Below are 19014 nucleotides of genomic sequence, written 5' to 3'. Positions count from 1 at the left end.
GACCTTGATTTCCTCCTCTCTGGGGTGAGGAACATGATACCTTTCTCAAAGTTGTTGTGAGAGTTAAATCACATAGGATATGTAAAGCTTTTGGCCTATATGTAAAGCTAATAGTGCCTATTAAGTACTTAAAAAATGTTAGCTATTTTTATTAATAATGCAATATATTTCTTTATACACATATGCATTCCCACCTCTGTGAATATTCCATAAGCTGCATTTCTAGAACTGGTCAATTTTCATATACTGCAAAATGTTTGAATGAACATTCAAAATACAGCCAGCTCTGTACCTTTGTTTCCTGATGTAGGTGTGGTTACATAGGTGTGACCGTTAACTTTATGTGTCAACTTCACCGAGCCACAGGATGCCCAGATATTTGGTCAAACATTACCCTGGGTGCTTCTGTGGGGACGCTTTTGGATGAGATTAATATTTAAATCAACAGGCAGAGCAAAAGAGACTGCCCTCCCTAATGTGGGTCGGCCTCATCCAATAGGTTGAGAGCCTGAACAGAATAAAACGGCTGATTCTCCCTGAGTAAGAACGAATTCTTCCTGCCTGATGGCCTTTGAGTCGAGACATCGGCATTTTCCCTGCCTTCAGGCTTGAACCGAAACATTGGTTCTTCCTAGGACTCAAGCCTGCCAGTCTTCAGACTGGAACTACACCATCACCTCTCCCTGTTCTCAGGCCCTTGGACCCAGATGGAACTAAATTATTGGCACGCCTGGGTCTCCAGCTTGCTAACTCATCCTGCAAATCTTGGGACTCAGCCTCCATAATCTCGAAAGCCAATTCCTTATAATATTGGTGTAAACCAATTATACACACACACACACACACAGCCTATTGGTTTTGTTTCTCTGGAAAATAAAACAATGGGTATGTATTCAGTTTGTGAGAATTCAGTGTGCCCTATTCTTATGATGTATTCAGTATGTACATTAAATTAAAAAAATTTTATAAGTTAAGAAGTAGAAATAAATATTTAAGAGATTTTGTTTTAAATGCGGCCAGGTAGGTGAGAGTACAGAGAAGTAAAGCACTCACCATACAATGGGGGCTGTAGAAATCGAGCAAACTCTTTTTTTTTTTTTTCTTTTAATCCTCACCTGAGGATATTTTTCCATTGATTTTAGAGAGAGTGGAAGAGAGAGAGGCAGACAGAAAAATCGATGTGATAGAAACATATCGATTGGTTGCCTCCTGCAGGAGCCCTGACCAGGGCCCAGGCCTAGGAGGAACCTGCAACTGAGGTACGTGCCATTGACCGGAATCGAACCTGGGACCCTTCAGTCCGCAGGCAAACTCTTTTTTTTTTTTTAAATATATATTTTATTGATTTTTTACAGAGAGGAAGGGAGAGGGATAGAGAGCCAGAAACATCGATGAGAGAGAAACATCAATCAGCTGCCTCCTGCACGCCCCCAACTGGGGATGTGCCCACAACCAAGATACATGCCCTTGACCGGAATCGAACCCGGGACCCCCGAGTCCGCAGGCCGACGCTCTATCCACTGAGCCAAACCGGTTCTGGCAGGCAAACTCTTTTGAAGGCGATTTGGCAACATTTATCAAATACCTTTAAAAATTTATATTCTTTTATCCTGTAATCCTATTTCTGCAACTCAGACCAAAGGAAATAATCTGAAATGTGGAAAAATGTTTTTGCACCAAGATGTTCACCACAGAATTATTTATAATAGGGAAAAACTGGAAACCACCTAAAGATACAATACATACAATTGCACCAATCACAGCCTACCCCACCTCTGTGCCCCCACATGCAACCCTCACTGAATGTACTGTACATCACATGATACCACCTTTGGCCACAGCTGACTGGACCAAGCGAGTTGAGTTGGACCAGTTTCTTTCTTCCAAAAATGTGGAACTGGGACAGAGGGATTTGAGTAAGTCTTTCTTAGGTGCCTGAACTGGAAGAGGTTATAAAATCAGAGCTAGGACAGCCCTCCTGACCATATGCAAATGCAAGAGAGAGAAACAGAAGAAGGAAGAATGAAATATACATACTGAGCACGTCATCAGAGAAACTGAAGCTCAAGAGGAGAGGAGAGGGAGGCAGAAAGAAGCTGCTGAGGCCTTTGGGTCCCTGCCCTCGGGGTTCTGTAGGATACTCCACTTCCCTTCCTGCGAAGCTAATGCATATGCATTCTTTTACTAATGCAAACAATCCCTGACAAAATCTGAAACTGGTATCAGGAGTGAGGTACGCAGGCAAAAGGTTCTCAGAGAAAGTGAGAGCACTTAAGCATTGAGTCTTGGTGGGGTGGGGGCAGTGGCATGCTGATAAATACTTAACAACTAGTTTTTCAGGAGTGAGGGGAGGGGCCCTGACTTGTGGCATTTGCCAATTTTCATAGTGTAAATTCTCCCACGATGGCCGATCTCAAGGTACCAAGGTGATGTCACTGAACACAGAGATGGCACAACTGACTCTCACAAATCACATGGGCAGGCTCCAGCACACCATTGGTGGCAGGAGAGATGTGAGCACACCCCCTCCCTGTGGGGGATGCTGGCAATCTCTAGTACTCACTAGTCTCTTGGTATGCAGACCACGTGTCATTCCAGGTCTGGGGCCTTCCAAACCCTGTCCCAGATGAGCACAAGAACTTTTTGAAACACATTAACTATATTCCCTGAGTTTGAAAACCAGAAGAGCTTGGACCTTATAAGCCAAGCCCACCTCCCAAGGAAAAGGGCAACCCTACCCACCTACCTCATTGGGAAGGACTGGGGTTCCATCTGCGTCCCGGAGGATACCATCCTTCCCCACCTGGGGGAGTATGGAGAGTCTGGCCTCCTCGCTGCTGCCTGACTTGGGTGCCTTCTTGTTCAGGATCCTAGCCATGCCCTCTGGCTGATGGTAGCTGGCTGGGGAGAGGGGCTCCGGCTTCTTGGTGCTCTCCTCCCCTGCCACTGAGGTGGGGCTGGGGGCCCGGCCGCACACGTTGCGGAAGAACTCCTGCACGATGCCGTACTTGGGAGGCTCGGGCTTGGCCCGGGCCTCAGACATGCCCAGTTTCCAGACGGACTCCGTGCTCCCCGAGTGCTCCACCACACTGAAGAGACTGGACAGCCCGTCGTTGATATTCCTCAACACGGGGCTGTCCCGCGTCGTGGTGGAGCGGGCCCAGGCCGAGCCATTCTGCTTGCCCTGGTGTAGGTTCCACAGGCTGCGGTCCTTGGCACCGTCCAGCTTGGACACAGACCGCCTCTGGAGCTTGGGCGAGCCATACTTGGGCGAGCAACACGGCCGCTCGATGCGTGAGTGCACCTTGTCCAGGGAGGAGGAGATCTGCTTGCTGCGCACGGACACGAGTGAGGAGCTGCGGGGTGACCAGCTCTTGCCGTGGAGGCTGCTGCGGGGCAGGTCGGTCTGCAGGCCCACGCTGACCATGCGGGTGGTCTGGGTGCCCACGCTGGCCAGGCCCACCGTCTGGCTGGACGTGCTCTTCACTTTCCTTTCCAGCGAGCCTGAGCGCATGGCCTGGCGCACGCAGTTGGTGATCTCCTTCATGTCGTCGCTCATGTTGCCCGACATCTCCAAGTTGTGCAGGGCTGCTGGGAACCCGGGCCCCGCTGCCGGGGAGCCGCCCCCGGAGCCCCCGTCCAGGCGCTGCCGTGAGAAGTTGCACAGCCACCGACCATAGGAACTTTCAGCCAGCCCATTGGCCTCTGCCGACTCTTTGGGCTTGGCGGTGGTGAAGAGGAAGCCGGGCTCGATGATGATCTTGCCCTCCCTATCGTGGACCACGGGGACACCCAGGCGCCGGGCCACAGGGGGGCTGTAGTAGACACGAATGCCCGTCTTGTCGGGAGCTGTGTAGCTGCGCTGCATCTGCCTCCCTGCCGGGTCCTGGCAGGCCAGGGCGCCCAGGCGGCTGCAGTCCCGTGGCTGTGCCTGGGCATCCTTCTCTGGGTCCACCGGCTGGGTGCCCACAAAGGCAAAGGCAGGGTTGTTGGGCAGCTTCTTGCCCCGGGCAGCTTCACTGGCCAGGTAGGGGGAACAGTCAAGCAAACTTTCAAACTCAGACATGGAGGAAACAGATTTGGTCCTGGGAAGAGCAGAGGAGGAAGAGTGGAGTTAGTGGAAGATAACATGCCCCAAGCAAGGCCCTCTGGCCTCCCTCCCTGGTTCTTGCGCTGCCCCAGGGCTGGGACCACACCGTCCTCCTGCTCGCCTCTTGTGGAAGTCTCTGTCAGCGCCCTGCCCCACATTCCGTACGCACTCACACCTACACACCCAGCACTGCGTGCTCTGAGCATCTGAGGGCTTTTTCTTCTGACTGCAGGAGCACACCTGGCTTCCATACAGAGGAAGCTGGAAAAAGTCAGAGTTTGTGCCCCTAAACGTAGCCCTCGACAAACAATGGGTGGGACTTGGTGGCTCCGTGTTCCTTGGGTGGGAGAACTCTGAGCTGCATGCTCTGCTCCGGCTCCCAGAGTTCTTCACTGAAACTGAGTTCAGGTTGCCCGTGGAATGGTAACACCCCCTTTGCTGGCTGCCTTCCCTTTCCCTGTCTCACTTTCAGGTGTTTCCTGGAATCCACTCCCAAATAAATCATTTCCACTCAAACCCTTGTCTCAAGGTCTCAAGTCCTTGTCTTTGCTTCGGGGAACCCAAACTAAAACTTCACTAAATAGCCAGCAGAGACCTGGCACACATGTTGCCCGATGACTAAAAATGCTGGGCATACATCAGTGCCTCTCACATGTCAGACCGTTCAGTCCTCCAATAGCTCCAGGAGGCAGCTTCTATGATCTCCACCAGCTAGAGATGGAAGCAACACCCAGCGTCAGAGCTGGAAATGGCAGAACTGGAATTCAAAACCCACACTTGACTCCACAGTCCACCTTCCTGGTCCAGGCTGCTCCCATGGCCCCTCTGGGGTTCTGTTGCCCTCACTCCTTCCATGGGTTTCCTAATGGTGGTGACACAGGCTTGAGAGCCTGAGGCGCTCATTAATCCCAGGAATGGGAGTCCAGCTTGACTCTCCTAACTACAGACACAAGAAGAAAGAACCTCAACAAGAGCTAAATAATTCCTTTCCCATCTAGGGTATGCAGGTGCCCCAGTTTTCTGTGTCCAGAATCAAACAAAAAATCATACACAGGAATTATCGCTCCAAGTTTCCCAGCTCCTAAGCAGCCTGGGTTGCATAGAAACCATGCGCCTACGTTCTTGCCAGCTCGGCTGAGGTGCAGAGATGGGCACATGGGGCATGGGAGAGGAGAGAGGCAAGGCGCGGGGCAGGCATAGGGCAGAGCAGGGGGTGGGACTGCAGGGGGAAGTGGATGGAGGGGATGCCAGCACCTCTTTAAGCCGGTTCCCCCAAGCTCAGCTTCAGAAACAGCCTCCTTGTCGTGGATCTTTTCACTGCGTGTCTGTCAAGGAACAGAGACAAGAAGGGTCAGTTCTGCCCACCAACACCCTGAGGGAAGGTGACAGGAGGTCACTCTGGGACTGACCCCACCTGAGTCTCCTCTTGTAGAGCAGCAGTGATGTCAGCACTGACCTAGAATGCCGGCTGGTCAGGTTCTGGCTACAATGCACCTCCCCTCCCCAGAGGTATGTGATCCAGGCTTGGCCAATGGGAGCTCCAGGAGAGAACCCCAAGGAAACAGAGTCTGTTTAGAACTTAATCTGCATGTGGTGGCAGCTCCCAGTGGCTGCTGTTCAGCTGGCAGCAGTGATCTGGAGGTTCCTGCTCTGGGCTTGTCTCACCCTGGTTCCAAAGCAGGTCCCCACTTTTCTGAACCTGCATTGCCAGCCCTCTAGAGCCCCTAATAAAATCCTCTCCTGCCTCAGTTCCCCAGAATCAGTTTTCGTTGCAACCACATCTCCTGACTCACACACCACTTCCTCAGGCTGTTGTGAGGACTACACGGGATGATGGAAAGGACCTGTCCATTCACTGTTTGGTTACTCGACGTGTTGCTCTAAGGACAATGCAACTGAGGTTTAGGAGCAATCTTCACCCATGTGACCTAACTGATCTCCACAACCAGGGCTGGGCCAAGGCCGAGAACATGATTCTCATTTTACCAGTGCGGCAACGGGGGCCCAGAGGGGGAGAGTGACTTGCCTAAGATCGCATGGCTATTTAGAGGCCCTGCTTTTCAGAAAGGTGCATATGAAATCAAAAGAATACAGACACCCAGCCCTTCTCCCAGACATGGAAATATGGAGCTGGCAGCGGGTCCTTCCAAGTCCCAGACCACCAGCTTGGCTGTGACCTGTGCGACAGGGTTAGCATCCTCCTGTCACATCCTCCCCAACAGAGGGACTTCCCAGTGTAGCCAGGAGCCAAAAGAACATGGATGGCTTGCTACCCTACTCACCTCTTTCCAACTGTTGTCCTGCTTCTCCAAGTCTGAGTGCTTCAGGACCCAGGGGTCGGCAGCCTTCTGCAGCTGGGCAAGGGTGAGGAGGGCGGTCAGTGGTGGGCACAGCTGGTGAGCAGGGCCCCGCTCTGTGCTGGGCCCCGCCCCAGGCTCTGCTTTACAGCCTGGAGAACCCAGATCATGGCCTAGAAGCCACCTGCACAGTGGGCGGCAGGTCTGAGCCACCAACAAAGTGGACTTGAGAAAGGACCATAAAAGCAACCACTGATGGGCATCCTTATAGGTGACATTATATTTAATACTCTACACTGCGATACAGTTGTTACTACAATGTTAATTCATGCTACAGTTTCTGGAACAGCTGAACCAGCGCAGCAGCAGCTGCATCACCTCAGGGTGGTGTCTTTATACCAGGAATGCTAAAGAGCAGATAAACTGAAGGACAACGGCCTCTACACCCTGTTGTGAACAGCTGTCTATCACAGATGCAAAGTGTAAACAATATGTACATTACAATTTAATTAATGATTTAAAAATATAAATTTAGCAAGAAAAGGAGGGAGTGGGTTGGAATAAGCTTTTGCAATATGTGGGTCTTGTATAAAGATGAAGTCCTGATTTAGGTAATGAAAATAAAAAGTAAAGCAAAGGAAAAAGCCAAAATAGTGAGGGGAGCGTGGCAGCCGGCTAAGCTGGGTACATGGTGTGAACTGCAGTGGACATAATGTTCAGTGGCTGCTTTTCCGATCTCCCCCTTCTGGTCTAAGGACTCCAATTTTCCCATGGGGGCCCCACCCTTGGTTCTTCCCTCTTGGTTCCTGGGTTTTGGCAGGCTCCAGGGATGGGCACATGACTCACACCGAGCCAATCAGAGCCTTGTAAGGAAAGACAAGTCTTTCCACTGCAGTCACTAAGCTGTGAGGATATGAGCACAAAGCTAACAGTGGCCATGTTTGAGGGAAGCTTGCTTAAGAAAAAACACAGAGGAGAACAAGTCTGAGAGACTGGCAGGGAGAAAGACCCAGCTCCTACTGTATTCTCTGAGCACCTGGATCCAGCTATGCCTGAAGGCGCGCCTACCCCAGGCCTTTTTCTACAAACACTGCCCCTTGTGGCTTGGGCTGGGACAGGCCTCACCTGGCTCAGGCGGTTTTGCAGCTCCTTTACCTGCTGCTCCACCTGCTGCTTCTCACCCTGAAGCCGTTCCACCAGCTGTAGCTTCTCCTGGCTCCAGTTGCGCTCGCTGACCTGCAGCTGCCGTGTCAGCTCCATGACAGCGCTGTAGGACTCAGCCAGGAGGTGCTGCTGCTCCTCCCGCTCCCTCTGGAGGGCGGCCTTCCACTCGGGCCCTGTCCGCTCCCCAGCGCCCTTCCCGGCCTTCAGCTCTATCTGTGGAAGGAAGAGCAACTTGGACGCTGGCATCAGGAGGCCCCACCTCTCTGCTCTCCTGCCCTCTCTCCCTCCAGGACACCAGCAGGGGGCAGGGGAGAGAGTTCCCTGGGAGGACCCCTCACTCAGAACTAACTCCTCCTCCCAAGCAAGGCTTGTGGAACTCTTTCCACCCACCCCACTCAGAGCGAAGGGCTTCTCAGGCATTTATTATCTCAGTATCCTCATGCAAAGTCGGCCTCATGCAAAGACTACCACTTTTGATATTTTACACAGGAGGAAGAGGTTAAAGAGGTAAGTTACTTGTCCCAGTTCCCACAGCTATAAAATGGCAGGTTCCTAGTTACTGCTTCTCATCCTTCACAGCTCTTACCAGCGGTACAGAGTTTACAGTTAGTGGGGACATGCACCCACAGTCATGTCATGAATGTGTGCAGGAATCCCTCCAGCGTGATGGCTTTCTCGGCCTCAAACCTTGGGGTGGCAGGAGGTGAATAGACAACCTCAAGAATTAAGGCAGCCCACATCCCCCAGGCTGTGGTCTGGGATCTTAACCCTCATGGGGCCAGCAAGGTTCCCAGTGGAGGGGAGCACCTAAAATGGCTGGGTTAGGAGACGGGGCGGGGGAGACAAACAGGGGACACTGTGGGATGTGCAGGTGGGGCAGGAGCTGTGAGATCTGCAGGGAGGGTCAGGAGGAGCATGATGGCTCGGGGAAGCCAGGAATCTGAGCATTGGGAAGAAGGTGAGATCATGGTCATGGGAGTCAGGAGGGGCAGAGGTTGGGGGCGTGAGTCAGATCTGGCCCTGACTAGCTGAGTGACCTTGGGAAAGAAACTTAACTCCTCTGTGCCTGCTTTGTCACTTGTCCAGCAGAGATAATGAGTGTACTCACCTCCAAGGGGCCATGACACTGGAAGGTAGCCTGCCGCAGGGGCAGGCTGGAGGAAGCCGGACCCTGCAGCGTTGTGGCGGGGGCTAGAGGTGGTTAGAGCACTCTCTCTGAGTGGGAGGAAGTCGACCCCCTCGCTGCAAAAACCAGAGCGGGGCAGCAACCTGCCTCCAGGTACACAGCAGAGACCAAACCCCAGAGCTCCTGGTGAAGGCTCCTGTGGTCACGCTGGGTTGGGGGAGAGGAGCCCCTCAGTTTGAGCGGAGGGAACAGAACAGAGCCAGGTAGCAGGGGGTTACGGGGATCCTTGTGAGGAGAAGAAGGAAAGAACGAGGACAGCAGGCAGCTGAGGTCCAGGTGTGTGTGTGGGAAGGATGTCACCAGGTACAGACAGGCACTTAAGCTTGGACATCCTGCTCCCAGATCCAACAGCTGAGGGCTGGGCTGAGAGGACAAGCGGGGAGAGGTCTCTGTCCGGCGGGAGACTCACCTGGGTGGTGTGGCTCTTGAGCTCTGCACGCTCCGTCTCCCAGGTGGCCTTGGCCTTGGCAAACTGCTGCTGAAGCTCAGTCAGACCCCGGCGCTCATCCCGGAGCAGCCAGCACAGCTCCTTGAGTGTCACCTTCATGTCGGCCAGTGTCTTAATGTACTCATTGGGCTGCAGACAGGGGCGAGGCCTGGGTTAGGAGCGTTTCGAGGGGCTGTGAGGGGAGCCTGGGCTGGGAACACTCACCCAAAGTCCAAACTGGGACCCTACCAGGCCTGAGGCAAGTCCCACACCCTCTCTAGGTCATCTCACCCATGAACTTTCAGCCCTAAGATTTCTGAGCTGAGTCATCTCAACTCTGGCCACCTCCTAGACCAGTGGTTCTCAACCTGTGGGTTGCGACCCCTTTGGCAGTCGAACGACCCTTTCACAGGGGTCGCCTAAGACCATCCTGCATATCAGATATTTACATTACGATTCATAACAGTAGCAACATTACAGTTATGAAGTAGCAACGAAAATAATTTTATGGTTGGGTCACAACATGAGGACTGTATTTAAAGGGCCAGAAGGTTGAGAACCACTGTCCTAGGCCAACATATATCCCAGCCTCACATAAATAAAAACCCTGCAGTTATAGCCATAATCACCCTGCCTAAATCTGAACTGGGCCCTGGCTTCTTTGAGGCCCTGCAGTGTCTAGGTCAGTGATGGCGAACCTTTTGAGCTCAGCGTGTCAGCATTTTGAAAAACCCTAACTTAACTCTGGTGCCGTGTCACATATAGAAATTTTTTGATATTTGCAACCATAGTAAAACAAAGACTTATATTTTTGATATTTGTTTTATATATTTAAATGCCATTTAACAAAGAAAAATCAACCAAAAAAATGAGTTCACGTGTCACCTCTGACACGCGTGTCATAGGTTCGCCATCACTGGTCAAGGTCCTGGATCCTTCTCCTTGCCCAGGATTCTCTCTGACCCACTGTGGGCCAGATAAGGGGTCCGAACCATGGAGCCTCCCTGAATGCCTGATTCGGTCCCAAATCTCTTCTCCTTGGCCCATGCCTGTTTCCCACCCGTACCCAAGCTCACTGTGTGTGCCCTGGGAGCCTGACCCCATTGTTCTCCCTACCCCTGGTTTGATTTGAGTGTTCCTGACCACAGACCACAAGGTCCATCTTCATATGACCCCAGCCTGATGTCCTCATCTCCACTATGTACATCCCAAAATGCAAGGAATCGCAGAGTATCTTGCCACACCTTTGCACACACAGTTCTCTTGGTCCAGAATAGTCTTCCCCTCATTCTCTATTAGGCAAACTCCCATTCATCCTTCAAAACCCACCACCTAGCCCTAGCTGGTTTGGCTCAGTGGATAGAGTGTTCGCCTGTGGACTGAAGGGTCCCAGGTCGGATTCAGGTCAAGGGCACATGCCCAGGTTGCGGGCTTGATCCCCAGTAGGGGGTGTGCAGGAGGTAGGTGATCAATGATTCTCTTTCATCATTGATGTTTCTATCTCTCTCCCCCTCTCCCTTCCTTTCTAAAATCAATTAAAAAAATATAAAAAATACCCCCACTACCTATAACCACTTCTCTGTGACACTGTCTATTACACTCCAAACAGAATTAATTGTTCTCTTGCCTGTGATCCCACAGTCCACCATCTGGCCCTCTGTCACTGCCCTGGGATGACGTATATACCCCACTACCCTGAGCATCCGGGGCCAGTGGCCAGGCAATAACCCTCTGCAGCTCTAGTGCCCAGTACAAGATAGATCAGAGAAGGTAGCAGGAAGTGATCATTAATCAGACAAAGAAAGAAATAGACAGGACAGGCCTGGGAACAGGCTGAGAACAAACCGTGTTTTGGGTCCAGCTGTCCCCCGTGCAGGTCTTGTTATCAGAATGCTGGGCATTTAATTCCTCTTCCTCCATCAGCAAGTACAGCTCCTTCATGCTATTTACCTAATTTTTTTAAAAAAACCATACTCATCAAACATGTGGGGAGGCATCATGCCTGGGGGTCTGACCCTCAGGAGGAGGGGATTCAGGCTAGTGGGCCAGACAGAAAGTGGACTAAACAGTCAGACTGGAAGAAAGAACGAGATCTGTGGTGCAGGATGACTCAGAGGCATCCAGCTGAGCACCGATTCCCCACATTTTCACTTTGACCCCTGGGCGCCATCTAGACTGGGAGCTCAGCTAGAGAGTCAGGCACTTCTGGCCTCCCACCATCTCTCTACCCCAAACACCATGAGGCGCCTCGGAGAGCTACTCAGAAATGACATGTTGTCAGGCCAGGTCAAGGTAGGCACAGTGGCTGGAATAAAAGAGACACAGGTTCCCCTTGATTATAGAAAAGGGAACCAGAGGTTTAGGTTGACAGAAAGGAGATTTCCTGGGAAGCAGGGTTTGTTGCTGATGGAATCTGGGCAGCAGTCCAGGGCTGGCCAAAGAGACCAGGGTACTAGTTCAGGATAGGAATGAGGCAGAAGGAAGCCACCTTCTGCCTGGGGTGCACAGTCGTCATTCATTCGACAAATATTTATTGAACTCCTACCATGTGCCAGGCTTTGTGCTCAGAACTGGGGATACACCAGTGAGCAAGATAGACAAAAAACCCTTTAGCTTCTATTCCCGTAACAAGAAAACAAACAAATATGTGAAATGTATGAAATGTCATTAAATATATGGAATGTCACATAACCATAGATGCTAAGGAAAAAAGAGAACAAGAAAAGGAGCTAGGTGTGCTGTGCATGGTGGTCAAGGAAGGCCTTGGAGACAAGGCGATCTTTGGGCCAAGTCCTGAAGGAGGTCAGAGAATAAGCTGTGAGCTTCACTGCAGGTTGAGAATTCCAAGAAAAGGACAAAACCGATGCAAAGGCCCTGAAGGGGGGACAGTCTGCCTGAGGAAGTGAGAGGAGGACAGGGCTGGCTGACCAGGCCACTGCAGAAACTCTGGCTTCTTCTCCGGGTGAAATGGTAGCCAGGGGAGGAGTGACCTCGGCCTGACTTTCAGTTTCACAATGTCACCTGGAGATGTAGGGCAGCAACAGAGCCCCATATCACACAACTCCCAGGGCACCATCCACACGGAGTACATGCTGCCTGGTACCCCCTGTACCCGTGTGAATGTAAGATGCTTGGTGGAGGGTACAATGGCAGGAGCAGGGAGACCAGTGAGGAGGCTACTGTGACAATCCAGACAAGATGTGACGATGACTCAGACTGGGGGGAAGGGGAAGTGCAGCTGGGTCAGATTCTGAATAGATCCACAATGTGCAAGAAAGGCCACGTAAGCCATCAGCCTGGAGGAGCGCCCCAGGGGAGTAAGTGCAGGTGAAGGAGAAATGCAGCCTGAGGGCTGAGTCCTGGGGACTGTCATTCAGAGGTCAAGTCAGGGAGAGCAGGAGGGCCCAGCCAAAGAGATGGAGAAGGAGCAACCAGTGAGGTGAAAGGAAAGCCAAGAGCGTGTCCTAGAAATCACATGAATAAGGGTTCCTAGGGTCAGGAAGGTATAGAGGCTGGAAAGTGTGTGTGTGTTGGGGGGGGCCTGCATAAAGAAACACCCCCCCAAGTCTGTCCCCGGCCACAGTATTTAAATATACAATCTTCTATCTATATACACAGGTACACAACTCTTTCTCTGAAATCCTTAGGGTCAGGTGTGATTGGAATTCAGAATTAATCAGGATTTAAAAGAATAATATGGCACCTACACTCTATCCTCCTATATAATAAAAGCCTAATATGCAAATTGTCCCCTCAACCGGGAGTTCATTCAGGGGGCGGGGCTGGCCAGCCAATCGCCCGTGGCCCCTTCCCCCAGCCAACCCTGCCCCAGCAAGCGGTGGCAGCAGGCAGCCAGGGGAAGGGAGGCCCTGGCTGGCAGCCGGCAGCCACTAGGGACCCGACCTATGCATGAATTTCGTGCCCTGGGCCTCTCGTATTGTATAACAACCCTGGCAAACTCTGGTGTAACACCCTGTGCTCCAAGACACTAGTATTTCCCCTATAAACATATGAATATGAACATGAACTGGAATAAATAAAGGTTTTGCTGTCAAATGAATGTCAGGCAAATTTTTTCCAAGCTTGGGCTAGACCAGAGGCACCTATACCCAAAAGGCCAAGGTAAGCAGTGCCAGCTCAGCTGGGTGTGACTGAGGTATGATGTCCTTATGTGCTCCCTTCTCTCAGCAATGTTAGTGCTGACGATGGGGCACAGGGGCTTTGAGGAACAAAGGATCCTGCACAGGCTGAGGGCCATGGGAGTCCTTCCCAAAGTTCCACTCCTCATATTTCCTGCCACATCCAAATACTACCTCTACTCTCATTCATGTTTTTAAGTCAACCTACTCTTTCTAGTTAAATAAGTATTATCTAAAAAAGGAAAGTATTATTGCTAAAAATGGAAAGCTCCACTGCTAATATATCAAAGGTAACATTAAAAATAAAATAGGTATATTCATAAGTCAAACATAAACAATAAAAAATGAACTAGTATATGCCAAACATGAATGAATCTCAAAACTTATAGTGAGCAAAAGAAGACAGACACAAAAAGACTACCTACATTTACATAAACTTCTATTCTACAATAGGCAAAAGTAATTGATGGTGTAAGAAATCAGAATTGTGCTGACTGCTGGGGTGGGCATATTGACTGGGGCACTACAAATGTGCTCTATTGTGATCAGCGGGGGCTACACAGGTGTACACTATACAACTTCATCTGCTGTCACTTAAGATGTGCACACTTTACTGTGTGTAAGCTACACTTAAAGGAGTAAAAAGCATTAATGCACACTATACCTGTATATAATGGAATATCAACAGAACTAGATTATTAAAATCACCTACATACTGTTGCCTGCTGAAGACTCCAAGGTTTGTTAAAAAGGGAAATGAACAAGAATTAGAGACCTACCAGCCCCCCCAGGAGATTTTCTCCTGCTGAGGCCGGAACCCAGTCTGTCTTCTTCACCACGGTATCCCCCAGCACCTGCTACAGCACCCAGTAAAGAGCTGGCTCTCACAAACAGATGCTGAATGAAGCCTGCAAGGGGATGGCTTGTAGAGGAGCCTCAGGGCTGTGCTGATGCCAGCTGGGTGTCCCTCTGATCCTATCAGCTCCATACCACCCTCGACCAGGTCCCTGTCCCAGAGGAAACATACCTCAAGGAAGTCATCCCGCTCGCTGGGCAAAACCTTGCCCTGCCGCCAGCGCTTGAGGAACCACCTGAGCTTCATGAAGAGCAGCAGGAAGTTGTGCTTGAACTGCTGGGACTCCTGCACCAGCATGTTCTTCTCCTGGCTCCAGAATTTCTGCTCCAGCCTGCGCTGGAGACTCAGGCTCTGCAGCTCAAACTCCCGCCTCAGGAGCGCCCTCTGCTGGTCCTCCTTCAGCTTCGAGGTGAACAAGAGCATGAGCAACCCAGCTGTCTTCCTGGGCACTACCCCACCCCATTCCAGGCTTTTGACAAGGGCAGTGAAGAAAATCTGGGTGGTGTTTGTTGGTGATTCTGCCAGAAATTCCACCACTAGCAGCTCATTCTGTTGAGCTAAACACGCCCTCTGCTACTCCAGGGAGGAGGACTCAGAAAAGCAATCAGTTACTGAAACAGTGAAAACAGCTGGGATTTGAATCCAGTTCCGTTTGATTATAAAAACCATGACATAATCTAATAACCATGTACTTTGTGCCAATGTTTCACATGAACTCACATTTAATGAGGAACTTGGGAGGGTGAGCAATGAAGGCAGGGAGGGGTAAGGGCATGCTGGGAGTGAGGAAGACTGAGCACATGTAATATCCTAGAGAAAGCAATGCTATGTCATGGCTAAGAGGGAGCCAGAGACCTTGATTAGAATCCTGGCCCCACTTTGCCTGGATGTGCAACCCTGGGCAAAAGTACTTCAGCTCTCTGGGAATCAGTTTCCCCATCTGTAAAATGGGGACACAGCATAAAGGAAGACCTGCGGATTAAAGGACATAATGTGTAGAAGTGCATTACACAGGCCTGACATACAGTAAGGGCTTAATAAATGCTTTCTATTAGTAGGATTAGCATCTTGATTACCAGCCAGACCCATGGCCTTTTGGCTACAGATGGGGGTAGTACTTCATAGACAGGAAATTGAGACTCAGAGATGAGACAGAAGGTCACAACGGCAGCCAATGACGAGCCCCGGATTCCAGCCCAGCACAGCTAATGTGTGATCACATGTGCAGACACTCCACAACCATGGAGCAGGAAGACTCAGGTTTCCCCTGACATTCCTGCCTTCAAATCAGGGAAGGGAGGTTGGAGTAAGTGTAGGTAGGGCATTGAGCACCACGCACCTGGACCATTTTCTGGTTGAAGTTGTCAGCCTCCTCCTTCCGTAGCTGCCGCTCCTGGGACAGCTGTTCTTGCAGGCCCCGGAGGCTGTCGTGGGCCTCGGCCAGCACCAGCTGCAGCTCCTTGATCTGGGACAGGGATGAGGGACATGAAGAATGAGGAGGGAGAGAACAAGAGGCGGGAGAAGCTGTGGTCAGAGGACAACAGTGGTAGGAGAGCAACAGCAGTCAGTCAGACCCAAGCTGTCCTTCAAGTACAAATCGGGCACAATGGCTGACCCTACCTCAGCGGTTCATCATGACGATGGAACAAAACAGTGCACGTCAAATCTAGCTATTACAATTTTAACTTGATAATGTGTCTTTTTTAAAGTTACTTGAAGAAAATAATATAGTGTGGAAACTGAGTTTGATTTGCAAAAAATGCTCACTATCTCACTGTTTATAACGGCAAAAGTTACAAACAACTTAGATAATAATGATGAGGATCAATATATGTGTTAAATGGGTCTATACATAGGTAAGACCCATTAACTATATCCTTAAGGATGGTCACCTTTATTGTATGTGTATTATCGTATTATATGTATATTATATGATGTTATACTTCAATAAAGAGTTCAAAAAGATATATCTCAATAGAAAAACAGGAAGGATATGGACACACTAAATGTTAACAGTAGTTAACTGTGTGATAATCTTATGATCTTGACTTTCTTCTTTGTATCTTTATGCAATGGTGCTTAGGGACTTTGTTGTAGCTATTTGCTGCTATGTAATAAAATCTTAAGAAAAAGACAATAAAACTCTACATTTTCACGGGAAGTTGTGCTTATAAGTATTTGTAGCTAAACAGGCAAAGCCAACCTATTCTATTAGAAATCAGGATGGAGACTAGAAGAGGACATAGAGGACTCCCGGGGCAGGTCATGCTTGTTTATTCACCTGCGTGCTGATTACACAGGAGTGTTCAGTTTGCGGAAATTATTTGAGCTGTCCACTTACAATGCAAGTGCTTTTCTGTATGTATGTTACACTGCACTTTAACATTTTTTATGTATTTCTAATAACCGAGGGAAATTTTTATGGTGTCATGTTAAGCAGGAGGAAAAATAAGGAAAGGTCAGTTCCACCCTTACACAAAACCTTCCCAGGCGTGGCAAGATGTCCCTCTATGAAAAAAATACCCATTTTTTAATCTGGCCAATAATGTGGAAATTTGGCAATGGAAGGCACTGACTTGAGGTTTATCTTATACTCCTGCTTTGTATTAAAAATCCTTGTAGGGCTAGATCTGCTGTCTCTAGTATTCTCCGTGAACTCAGTACCCAACACAGGGCCTGGCAAATTGTAACTGCTCAATAAAGAGTGGTTGAATGAAGCAGTCATTGAATGCGTGCAGGAAATTATTTTCTCTGCAGGTGAGCTGGCCTATTTCCTTTTCTCAGAAAATGAGAACTAAATATCTCCTGATTCCGCCCCTCCCCCCTTTGGCCATGGCTGCTAGGAAACTCTAACCACTTAGAGAATTTGATCTTTCAACTTCAAGGCAGCTACTCACTCTGCATAGATTGCCTACTGGCCTTCCTGGGACTCCAAAGTGCCTTCCCAGGAATGCTCAGGTTAGGGCACACACAGGGCTCTCCGTGGTTCGGGAATCTCAGGTAGCTCGTCCAATGCAGTCTATAGGCCCTTTTCTTTTCTTTTTAATTCTTTGTTGTTGAAAGTATTATGTATGTCTCCTTTTCCCCCCCACTGACCTCTCCCCGCCTGCTCCCACCTCTCAGCACAGGCCCTCACTCCCCTATTGTCTGTGATAGGACCCTTTTCTTGCAGGTTTGGGAAGGGCTTGGAACCACTCAGAAGTCCTCAAGGATCAGAGAATCCTAGCAATTCTTCAGCCACTACCAACTCTAATCCTCCCATGTTACAGACGGGAAAGCTGCATCAGGGTAAGACCATGTCCCTGCCCAAAGTCACACTGTCACAATGGTAGGTCCCCTGAGGCCCAGTGAAATGTCATCCTCCTCCTCCTCACCCAGCATGGACCGGGCTTAAGCTGAGGCTTTTTGTATATTTAATACTTTCAACGTACTATGAGGGATCGCTTTATTTTAAAGGCGAGAAACTGAGGATCGGAGAGGTCAAGTGATTTACAGACAGTATACAGTGGACCCACAGTGTGAACCCAGTCGCCTGACAGTAGAGACTGCTGCCTTCCTGTACGTAAATTAGTGGTTCCAGTAAATGCCATAAATTATTGAGTTTATAAGCTTCCTTTTTTCAGGCCATGAGAATGGCCTAACCTTCCTTGTTTCCCTTTTTGTCCTGGTTTCCGGAAGCTCGAAACCAAATGGAATACTCAAAACCCACATCATCACCAACTAAGATTCCCCATGGACCCTGCTGCTTTGGGAAGCCCCAGACACTCTCTTCCTACCCGCCCCCTGCTTGCTCAGGGCGATGCCCACCTCAGAGGCGTAGGAATCATTGTCTTCAGCTCGGTAAGGCCTGAAGCTCCGGCCGGGGTCGGGCTTGGAGTCCAAGTCACCAGTGCGGAAGGCCTCTCGTATCCTGGGCTCCCATTCCGGCAGGTCCCTGAAGTCAGGTGGCTGCACCTAGAGGCACAGGCAGAAGAGACCACAATAACCATGGGGATGGGCCCGAGGGGTGCCAGAAACAGCCCCACCCCGGGCCTCTGGGCTCCACAAGAGGCTCTGACCACCCACCTGAGGGCTGGGACGTCTGTAGCCCAGACCTAGCCCTGGATCGGGCACTGCAACCACTCCATGAATGTTTGTTGACAGGATGAATGACAGGGTAAGTGGAAAGCGAAACACTGATTCTGTGAATGTCTGTCCTGTGCATCAATCTCTGAGCCAGCCTGAACTATCCTACTACGTGTGCGGTCCCAGCTCATTCCTACTTCAAAAAGAGCCAAGAGGGTGACCTCACATGGGGCAGTCTGCTTGCTTAAACAAGTAGCATCAACAGGACACCGATTAAATAAATTATGGCACCACTACACTGTGCAGTGGTGAGCAAGAAGGAGTGAAATCTCTCCGTGCAGACATGGCAAGACGCATCCCATTGCTCTTAGGATGGAGCTCACGCCTTCCCGATGCTCTGCAGTCCCGCCTCACTCCTTCTCTTCGTTCCTGGACACACCACGCTCCTTCTGGCCACGACCATTGGCACAGGCTGTTCCCTCTGCTCAGAACATTCTTCCCCTGGTTACTCATCCTCCTGGTCTCAGCTCAGATCAGAGGCCTTGCCTGACCCAGGGTCTAGGTCAGTGATCGCGAACCTATGACACGCGTGTCAGAGGTGACACGCGAACTCATTCTTTTGGTTGATTTTTCTTTGTTAAATGGCATTTAAATATATAAAATAAATATCAAAAATATAAGTCTTTGTTTTACTATGGTTGCAAATATCAAAAAATGTCTATATGTGACACGGCACCAGAGTTAAGTTAGGGTTTTTCAAAATGCTGACACGCCAATCTCAAAAGGTTCG

The 19014-nt window shown here is 50.1% G+C and overlaps 1 protein-coding gene across 11 annotated transcripts in view; it reads right to left on the bottom strand.

Moving 5' to 3' along the window:
- SOGA1 (suppressor of glucose, autophagy associated 1) overlaps positions 1–19014 on the bottom strand; it is a 115343-nt gene that overhangs the window by 56475 nt on the left and 39854 nt on the right. For 8 of the 11 annotated variants that reach the window (XR_004970085.1, XR_004970086.1, XR_004970084.1 and 5 more), the window contains exons 6-14: positions 17967–18113; positions 15499–15624; positions 14331–14561; positions 11010–11114; positions 9147–9314; positions 7513–7764; positions 6373–6444; positions 5345–5415; positions 2747–4085 (exon numbers count right to left, since the gene is read on the bottom strand). Coding sequence is in view for 8 of the 11 variants with exons in the window: in XM_036323356.1 (XP_036179249.1) it covers positions 2747–4085; positions 5345–5415; positions 6373–6444; positions 7513–7764; positions 9147–9314; positions 11010–11114; positions 14331–14561; positions 15499–15624; positions 17967–18113 (2511 nt within the window). In the remaining 3 variants the exon portion in view is untranslated. The other 3 variants (XM_036323351.1, XM_036323352.1, XM_036323357.1) reach the window with 3 other exon arrangements.

The sequence above is a fragment of the Myotis myotis genome, unplaced genomic scaffold (genome assembly GCF_014108235.1).
Source record: "Myotis myotis isolate mMyoMyo1 unplaced genomic scaffold, mMyoMyo1.p scaffold_m19_p_9, whole genome shotgun sequence".
In the NCBI taxonomy this organism is placed as follows: domain Eukaryota; kingdom Metazoa; phylum Chordata; class Mammalia; order Chiroptera; family Vespertilionidae; genus Myotis; species Myotis myotis.
This window is presented reverse-complemented; position numbering and strand designations above follow the sequence as displayed.